Consider the following 10000-nt stretch of genomic DNA (forward strand, 5'->3'; position numbering starts at 1 on the left):
TTCAAAACACACCAATTACACTTGAAAGTGACCATGATATTGTATGATATCAGGTCAGTGACTTGAGATTGTAGGATATTAGAACAGTAGGTGAGGCATCTGATTAGTTAAAAAGAAATTTGGTTATGGTACTATGAATTATAGAGTACACCACGATGGCATCCTGGCTCATTAGCAAATGGCTATAAAGAAGTCTCAACAATGAGTGATTCAAGAGCAAGGAGAACAGTGGAATTTTGTTAACCAAATTCCACTTGCTCAAAAACTGTTATGCAAATAGTTTTTAGTCCGGTTGGTTTTTGAGGAGAGGGGAAACTGGAGAACCCGAAGAATACCTCTCGGTGCACAGTAGAGAACCAACAAACACAACCCACATATGACGAGTCTGGGAATCGAACCTGAGCCACATAGGTGGGTGGTGAGTGCTCTCACCACTGCGCCATCCCTGTGACGGAGGGCATTTTTCCTTAATCACGAGGGCACTTTCGGTAATCAAGAGGGCATGATAACTTGATCTTGATTGGTTAACAGTTGCTTATCCAGAGCAAGCGAAGTTACAAGAGAATCTTCTTCCAGATTAAACTACTTCTTTGTCTACATATAAAATACACTTTAAGTGCTATTTCTCTTGACAGCAACAATTCATTGAATTGTGTTTTACTGAATGTGAACATGTTGATTGTAATTTGTCATTGCACTGAACTCCCTCAATAATGTGCCCTTGTGCAATTACAGATTAATTTCAATAATAATTGTATTTTCAAAGTTTTCCAAATTGCCATCATCGCAATTTTGTGGAAACTTTGAAAATACATGTGAAATTGTATACTGTAGAAATTGATCCTTTTAAATAAAATAAAATTAATTATTGCCCTTGGGCCCATGCGATTATATAATTATATATAATTACATACATACCATTCACTCCAAAAGACTTCCTCCACTGCAAACAAGGCACCTTAGAGTAAAGAAATAAGAAATTTGTACAGTGTATCTGTTTGGGGGCTATTTAGTCTTTGGTAAAAGGTAAAGTCTGCTACGAGCCTAGAAGGCCCACCAGGCCGGCGCTTATCTCCGGTTTCTGTAACATGAAGCGACTAGGAGTATTTCTACTCCCTCCTGGATGGGATGCCAGTCTATCGCAGAGTTACCCCAAGCATTAAATTTGCCGGTACCCATTTATACACCTGGGTGGAGAGAAGCACCCTGAGAGTAAAGTGTCTTGCCCAGAACACAACACAATGTCCTCGGCCAGGACCCGAACCTGGACCACTTGATCCTGAGTCAAGCACACTGACCATGAGGCCACCGCGCCTCCCACCTATTTAGTCTTTGACATCCCCTTAATGGTAAAAATTGTGGCCCCTGTGGCTTTTCAGAAAAGAAAAGGGAAGTGAAGTGTATGAAGAAAAGATCCGAGTAAATACCTCATAGAACATAAACAAATATGGTATCACCCTGGATATACCATTCTTCACCAAATGTTGATGGAAAGTGAGTTTTTGAACACTGCCACATCCCTGCTGCCACCAACACCCCTCTACAACATTGATGGTGCTACTTTGAAAGACGGGCAACTTACTAATTAAAAGCAAGAATAAACTTGTAAAGGTTAACAATGCGCAAGGAGTTGATTAGCATTGTTCCTCTATTGACACTTCAAAATTTCATTGATTGATTGACTGCTTGAGAAAATTGATTTTGTCCCAACTAATTACCAAGGCAAGCAGGGCACCATTGACTTCCCTTCTTTTAGATTTCAAAAAGCGACTGAGCCAAACATCATCATCACGAACTCTCTTCACATCTTGCTCATGAAATTCTTGCAGATTAGTCCCTGAAAATAAGACAATGTGGATGTGCAATAAGCTTAACTAAAACTCAACTACAACATGCAATATCAGATGAAACACCTATAACAGCAATGAATCCAATGTGTCCATTGCAAACAAATCAAGACATAGGGCTGTTATCACTGCAACAGTACCTTACAGTACAATCATGGGACTTCTCAAACCATTTCACATAAACTCATTTCACAGCCTTACAACATTCATGTTGCTACCAGACCTATAACCACTTTACGATAGTTACTTGCAAATGTGAAAGACACTTTAGATGACATTGTCCAAGCTTAAGGCCACTTATATTGGTGATACCAGTTGGAATTTTAAAAAACAACTGACTGAACACAAACGCACAACAAAAAAGAGGTGACCTAAATAACTGCACTGCTGAACACAACTTTCTGAAAAATCACAAAATTGACTTGGACCCAGCTAAATGACACTAGCAGTTGCCAACTGAACTGTTGGCAACAACTACCAGCATCATACAAACAGCTTTTGATAAAACCAAATGTAAAGTCAAGCAATGACAGAGATTAAAACATTCTACCACACGCACAGGTTCCCGAGTCTGCACAATCTGTTTGTGCATGTAACTGTTTGCAATTTTATAATAAAACTAATGTACTGGATTCACCAATACATTCAAAATGCAGTTCTTGATAATTATTTTTTTTTATTCACAGGACATATGTCCTTTCAAATCTTCATTTTGGTCGGACATTTGACAAATTGGACCGGACATAATTTATTGACTGACAACATCTTGAAGAAGATAACTCAAGATGTGCTGGTGAGATGTTCGGTCGTTGTGTCCGATCATAATGTGAAATTGGCCGGACATTTTCAAAATTTGGTCAGACAATGTCCAATGACCGACTGTTATTTCCATCACTGAAAATGCCATACCTTCCGAGCAGTTGAGATGTGTAATAGTTTTCACATGTACCAGCCTGCTGTGATTGCATCTTTCTAACTGGATGCTGTTTGGGGCTGGCACTTGGCTGGCATATGTGGAAGGTGTTGTGCATCTCGACCACTAGGAAGGTAGGGGATTTTGATTTTCTTCTAGGGCTAGCTCCAGGCCGTTTGGATGAATTTTTGATTGAGAAATAAGAGAGGAAGAGTGAATCTTTCGGCTATTCTCCTGCGAAGTTTGAAAGCAGAGCGATATGATTTTCTAGGGAAAAATGCCTGGTGCTGGAGCCATTCAAAAAATTAGCTTCCTTTTTGTCCTTCCATTGAGAGAACAGTAAACAGTGAACTCGAGATCTTCCAAATCGCTCAAATTAACACCTCTGAGGCCAAAGAACGACAGTACACTCCAAGTAAGGTAATACAACATTTATTTAGTGTTAGTCCATGCACATATTTATTGATATATTGCTACAGAAGAAGCAAACAGCCACTGATTGGGCAGATCAAAGACCAGAGTACAGTCAATCTGGCATTGTGGGAGGACTCTCTTTAAAAATGGCATGCCCCAGACACCCTTGAGAAAGGGGCCATTTGGTCCCTTGTTGTTACAAAGAGTTACTCTTCTCAAACCAGCTGATGACTCCAAATTTTCCTGAAACTGAGGTCCCATAATTTATGAGTCAAATGGTCAATGAGTCAATGAGTCATGAGTCATGCATGCATGAGTCAATGAGACTCACAGTCAATATAGCAATAATTTATTGATTAAGCCTAAGCCCTCGTTTCAGTGATTAGGCCTAAGCACTCTCTGAAATTTTAGCTTTCATTCTATGGGTTTGGGTAACTGCACTAACTCATTGACTCATTGACTCGTGACTCATGGCTCATAGACTCATTGATTCATTGACTCATAAATACTTGATATTCCCTGAAACTACTGTATTTATATTCGAGGTTGCACTGTACTTGTACGGCTCACTGACACAACACAAAACACTTGAATCAGCTGAGGAAGATAATATCTCTTCATCAGGGTACAAATATATGTCTAATGGTTCGTCAATGTCACCAAAAACAGATCTTCCAGGACCAGGCTCTCTCACCCAGACAACCTTAATTCATAAATTTTTGATATGACTCCTGGGTTCAAATCACTTGCTGATAAGCTTAATAAACCTTGCTGCTTAATATCCTTATAGAAACTCGTTAGCATTACAACAACATGATTTACATAAGAAGCAATGAGGTTTGTATCAAAACAAGATCAACACCAGCCTCACTTTTACTCAAAGGCCAGGTAACTGAGCACAGAACTGTAAAATGGTCGTTTATACAATGGCATTATCTTAAAAGTACAGAGGTCTAGCTACATCGAACAGCATAAATAAATCAAAGCTCACCAGAAAAAAAATCGCATCATAAATAAATTTTTCACAGTGCTCATAATTTCAGAGGGTATTCTCCAAAATAGATCGAAGAATGGTGCGATTCACCCACGTCCAGACTTGAATGTGCGTGTGAAATAACGTCGATGTTATAAATATCCTCACCGTGTTCCTGAAAAAATCGCTGTCTGAGCTCGTTGATCTGTTGTCTCTCCAAGTCATTCTGCAAAATTAACATATGAGAAATCCCGGTGGTACATTTAAGGAAATAATTCAAAACAACATGCAAAATTTTACCTCGTCCGCCATCTTGAACGACGTTGATTTTCGGCTTTGTTCGGGAATTTCCGGATGAGTACGATTGTTGACCGAAATTATTTCTGAGGTTGAGTACGGAAGTTACCTGCTGCACCTGTCACAATGTGAAAATCACTATAAGGATGTCAAAAAAGAGATAAATTTTCTATGATCAAATTCTTCAAGTAGAGGCAAACATGCTGTCATCTTGATTGTTGATTCCGGCCCATGGAATGATTCGAGAGTGAAATGGCCGAACTACAACTGACAAGAAACTTGCTTTTGATTTTCTTCTTCGTCATTCGTCACACAATGCAAGAATCAACTGGTAAATCTGTGACCATGAATTTTGACTTGGTCCCTGAGTGGAAAACGGAGATATCACAGAGAGCATCAGACTATGGTAATTTGCTAAATTTCTGTTTTGATGGGAGGATCGCTCGTTTTTCAAACAGCAACTGCCCGGTCTTTGGTACAATGTGTCGGAGACTATCATCATCTAGAGATTCCGAGTACGTGAAATAACTTGCTATTTACTAGCAGTGTTTCATTTATGATAGGTGCATGTCAAATCTAAACCCGCTATTATAAGTTTTGAATAAGAATTCTTACCGGCCGTCATGAGAAATAATACTTTGATTTTTGTTTTGTTTCGCGTACAGTTGCAATTATTATATAAACCGACAAAGTAGTTTTTTTATCCAGCAAGGTGTCAATTTATATCACAGCAGGTTGTTAATTGATTATTTGTATATTTTTCACGTAACCTGATTTATTGTCTTGCATTTAACGACGAATATACATGGTGGCTGGGAACATCTCAGTACGAGGGGAACGACAAGTCGACGTGAGATTGCAGTGAGAGAAACCGAAATGACACATTACGCATGTATGGCGGGAGGTATCTTGGAAGTTCTGCTCCGGGGTCCGACGTGAGAAAGCGTCATTGGATAACACAATAATGACAAGGCGACGTGAGATTGCAGTGAGGGAACCGAAATGACACATTGCGCATGTCTGGCGGGAGATATCTTCGAAATTTTGCTCCGTGGTCCGACGTGAGAAAGCGTCATTGGAAAACAAGAGAGCATTAATTTCACATACTTATTAAGCGCTTTTTTTGCCCAAAATTTTATGTGGATTGGTGAGAAGGGATATTAAGAATGACATGTATTGATTTTTCACCTAGAAATAAATTGATTAGTCAGCTGTTTCTGAAAACGTAGTCATTGCAGGGTTAATAAGAAGGTCTCGGTTTTCGCTAATTTACGCACTGTGATTTCTAACGACAGTTTCCTGCTTTTCAATATAGTTGAACACATAATACTTCCATTTATGGCCAAAGAACTGGATGAGTTGACTGTACCAACAGTCAAAGGGAAAATTAAGACACCGTTAGGAGAGGTACAATACGAGCTAAAGAAGTGAGTAACTTTGGAGAATTTCCCGCAAGTCTTTGTCTTGTGTTCATTAAGTAAAAGAGCGACGTTATTTGAGTTCGCTGTATCGCCCGCCCATTCATATTTTGTAAGCCTGCCTTCATGTAGTACAGCCTCAGAAATTATCCTATGAAATGTTTGCAACTCGGTAATAAAACCACTCGCCTGAGCTGGCAGCTTGATAATTTTCTAATTTTGTTTCCTGGGGTTTTTTTCCGGCGGGAGTTGGCATTTCTTGATCAAGGGAAAGGTTGCAATGGACGATTAAACATTTTCCTAACAACCCTGGCCCTGGTTACTCGAAGCATGGTTAGCACTAACCAGCGTTACGTACCATGCAAAGCTATAGGTTTTGATGTACCTATTAATCAACGGTTAGCGCTAACCAAGCTTCCGGCAACCGGCCCCAGTTTGCTAAACAAACTGCTAGGCAAGCAATGTTTATCCGACGACGACCGGTGACTCAGTCGGCTGAGCAGGAGGATATCGTGCGGAGATCCGCCGGGTTCAAACCCCTGTCGGACCAACACCCAGGGTCTTAAAAGTATCCGAGGAGAAAGCGCTACTTTTGTAATTTCATTTGCAAATGGTTAGACTTCCAAATCTTCTAGCATAAAGACTACAAAGCGTAGGGCCACGCCTCACAACCTTTTGTGTTATCAACACTATAGGATGTTAAAGAGCCCACACACTGTTCGTGAAGAGTAGGGAGGAGACCCCCGGTGTTGAGGTCTGTCCTCTTTTCACATTCATGAGTAGTTTGTTTGTGTGGGTGAGATCAAATATGGACTGATAGCGGCTGCCAGAGGCACCTTTAAATTACAGGCTGACGTTCGATCTCGCCCCAGAGAAAGAATTGTAAACCGCTATGGCACTGTATGTAGGAGGCAGTGTGGCCCAGTGGTTAGGGCGCTTGCATTGAGATCGGGAGTTCCCGGGTTCAAGACTCGTTCTGACCACTTGTTGAATTTGTTCCTGGTAGTCCCTGGTTCAATTTCTCGGTAAGTAGCCGATTGGTTTGCCTCCGGCCGTTAGGATTCTTAACAGTTGTTGCTATGTTCTGTCGTTTCGTTCATTGTGTTCCATGGGCTCTGAAAATCCCATACGGGGAGCGGTAATTAAGTATGTATATATATATGTATATAATGAAATGACGTGATAAATTGATCATCAGCTAAAAGTGCTCAATGGGTTTACCAGAGCTTTGAATAGATACGTAGACTTGAACTAGGTCAAAAACATTTATGATAAATGTTTTTGACCTAGTTCAAGTCTACGTATCCATATATGTATATATAAATGTATGTAATATGTGCGGTTCAGTTTTATTTTGCATGACCACTACCATCCAGCAGGTATAGTAGGATAAAATTTACTTACAAAGTTGACAGAGACGGTTGAAAACTGGCACATATGTTTTCGAACACATGCTGTGGCAGAAATGTTTAATCTTTAAGCCGGGTTGTTAATACGAGTGAGTTTAGGACCAGGGCCAGGCCCAACCGCAAGGCGTTGTAAAACCATCGGGACGGCCTGAGCCTTCAGACTAACACTGAAGTTGTTTATTTTTACTCTCATCAGTGTCAAGTTATCTAACGTTGTGTTGGAGAAGTTCAAAGTGTCTTTGTTACCTGACAATGCCTTACAGATACACGCAAATCACGCCTCGGGTAATGTGGCAAGTGACTGGCATTACAAGGAGAGTTCTTGGTGAGTAATTATTAACGAGGTAGAATCGAGGGGTTTATATAATAGTACCCAGGTTATAAGCGTTATACTTGAGATCATCAGCCTATGAAAGCAAATAACAACAAAATGCATAAACTTTGCGTCGGTTGAGATTAAGCGGAATGGTGGCAAAGCTTTTTTGCGATTCATCTTTGTATAGTCGTAGTTCCTGACAAATTCTTTAAAAAAGTTCGTCAATCCGATGTAACTAATTTATGTTCACCGCAATGGGCAGAAAAATACCATCACGGTTAGCCGAAACCAATGAAACCTCTCGGCTCTGTAACACATCGCACACATCGCTGTAGGAAGCGGGCAGAATTATCACCCGAACGAAAGATGTTTCCTCGTTCCCCTGCTATCTGAGCAGATTAAAACCAACTGAAACGAAGTGGAAATACTTCTTTAGTCATAAATACAAACTTAAGATAGTTGACTCCTGGAATCTTCTGCCCTACGATATTCGTAAGGCAGTAAGTGTAAATATTTTTAAGCGGGGAGTTAAGAAGTTTTTATTGGACAATACATTAAATTAGTTATCCATTGTTGAATTATTGATTTTATTTTGATTTTACTACTGTATTTTCGTATTTTGTATTAGTATATATTCATTGGTGATCTGTTCTTTTTATGGGGTCCTGGACTCCTTTACGGTTTATCCATATGGCTATTAATATTATTCTTATTAGCATGTGTTACCTTTAATGCCATTAAATTGTAAAAAATAAAAATAAAAATAAAATAAAATAAAATAACTTATGATCCCAAAAAACGCTTGCTTTAAATTAGAATAACAGAATTATTTGCAAATGTGTTTGTAACAATTATTGTTTATGCATGCTAGGCCTCACATCTCCGACTCAGGATCATGTGACTTGTCAATAACGGATTTGTCCCTTGAGATGTCTTTCTTTGTGGATGGTAGGTCAGTTTATTTATGCATGCGCAAAAGAGCGCAGAAGACCAATAGATTGGCACAAGAGACGATAGGCGAGTGTGTCTTTAATTGGTGTTCTTATACAAAAATTTTGTTTTATCAACGGAGTTGATAATGTAAATTGGCCACCGTACAGAGATTCTAAAAGCTGACGTTTCGAGCGTTAGTCCTTTGTCAGAGCGAATCGAAGAATTATGGGTTACGTGTAGTTTTTATAGCAGAGTAGGAGCTACGCTATTGGTGGTAACATGGCAACGTGAAAAATAGGAATATATTAGTTAAATGAAAAGCGTTCGTTAATACCGTGAGGATTAAGGGTGCCGATTTGGAAGATGAATTTTTGTTCCAGATTCTTGCGGCTTTCCGTCGTACCTAGATGCAGGGAAAGGCCGCAGATAGCCAAGTGTTTTTTGGAGTGGTTAGGAACGACTGGCTTAGAAAAATCTGGAACAAAAATTCATATTCCAAATCGGCACCCTTAATCCTCACGGTATTAACGAACGCTTTTCATTTAACTAATATATTCCTATTTTTCACGTTGCCATGTTACCACAAATAGCGTAGCTCCTACTCTACTATAAAAACTACACGTAACCCACAATTCCTCGGTTCGCTCTGACGAAGGGTTAACGCTCGAAACGTCAGCTTTTAGAATCTCTGCATGGTGGCCAATTAAACATTATCAACTCCGTTGATAAAACAAATTTTTGTGTACTACTTCTCCACTGACGCAGCACCACAGTTTCTTTACAAACTACCCCCTTCATTCATTTGGTGTTCTTACCTCATTTTGACGTCTTCTGTGATCTCTCATTGAAAAGACGCACGGCAACATTTGTTTTATATAATGAAGAATGAAAAGTTTTTGATGATGACGTTAGCTATGCGTCATCGTAGGTGAGAACCAATCAATATGCGTGATTATTGAGCTTATTATATAATTCAAAAGGGATAACTGATCTTACCCAAAGTATCACAAACGGGCGTCAATTTTTTGTGGCATTCGTGCGGGTCTTGGAGAGCAAGCGTGACACGCGAGGAAAAGCTGTCCAGGCGTTAACTTTCTCTCACTTAAATGTTGTTTGTTGAAGGCGATTTGGAAAAGGAAAATACAAAGGTCAGTGCTAAGGATTGTAACATAAAGATTGGTTCCCTTCACGTTCAGTTTAAAGGCGGTGCGAGGTAAGGAATGGGGCTCTTTTTCCGCATCAGGAAGGTGCCAGAACGTTTTCAGTTGTTTAGTGACGCACCCTTCCGGCTGACGATGAAATTCATCCCATGGGTCGTCTGCTACACGTAAAAAGGAGCTTTATATTATTTTAGAGTCTAGTCGTTCTAGCGCTGGAGCCCTAATTGTGGAAACTGAAATCAACATGCAATTAACGCAAATCATCGCGTAGTATTTTATCAGTGTGTTACAGAAATTATTTTGCTTTGAATGAACCAGGA

At 39.7% G+C, this 10000-nt stretch overlaps 2 protein-coding genes across 5 annotated transcripts in view; one reads left to right on the forward strand and one right to left on the reverse strand.

Moving 5' to 3' along the window:
- LOC138015113 (motile sperm domain-containing protein 2-like) overlaps positions 1–4478 on the reverse strand; it is a 26790-nt gene extending 22312 nt beyond the window's left edge. For 2 of the 3 annotated variants that reach the window (XM_068862030.1, XM_068862029.1), the window contains exons 1-3: positions 4316–4478; positions 1719–1837; positions 919–958 (exon numbers count right to left, since the gene is read on the reverse strand). In XM_068862030.1, coding sequence (XP_068718131.1) covers positions 919–958; positions 1719–1837; positions 4316–4388 — 232 coding nt within the window. In that variant the 5' untranslated portion in view covers positions 4389–4478. The remainder of the gene's footprint in view (positions 1–918; positions 959–1718; positions 1838–4315) is intronic. The other variant, XM_068862031.1, reaches the window with a different exon arrangement.
- LOC138015116 (bactericidal permeability-increasing protein-like) overlaps positions 1–10000 on the forward strand; it is an 18053-nt gene that overhangs the window by 4485 nt on the left and 3568 nt on the right. Inside the window, exons 1-5 of one of the 2 annotated variants that reach the window (XM_068862034.1) lie at positions 4550–4850; positions 5760–5871; positions 7468–7596; positions 8459–8535; positions 9643–9733. In XM_068862034.1, the coding sequence (XP_068718135.1) occupies positions 4697–4850; positions 5760–5871; positions 7468–7596; positions 8459–8535; positions 9643–9733 (563 nt within the window). In that variant the 5' untranslated portion in view covers positions 4550–4696. Of the gene's footprint in view, positions 1–4549; positions 4851–5759; positions 5872–7467; positions 7597–8458; positions 8536–9642; positions 9734–10000 lie in introns of those variants that run through there. The other variant, XM_068862035.1, reaches the window with a different exon arrangement.

This window comes from Montipora capricornis, chromosome 9 (assembly GCF_036669925.1).
Source record: "Montipora capricornis isolate CH-2021 chromosome 9, ASM3666992v2, whole genome shotgun sequence".
Classification (NCBI taxonomy): Eukaryota; Metazoa; Cnidaria; class Anthozoa; order Scleractinia; family Acroporidae; genus Montipora; species Montipora capricornis.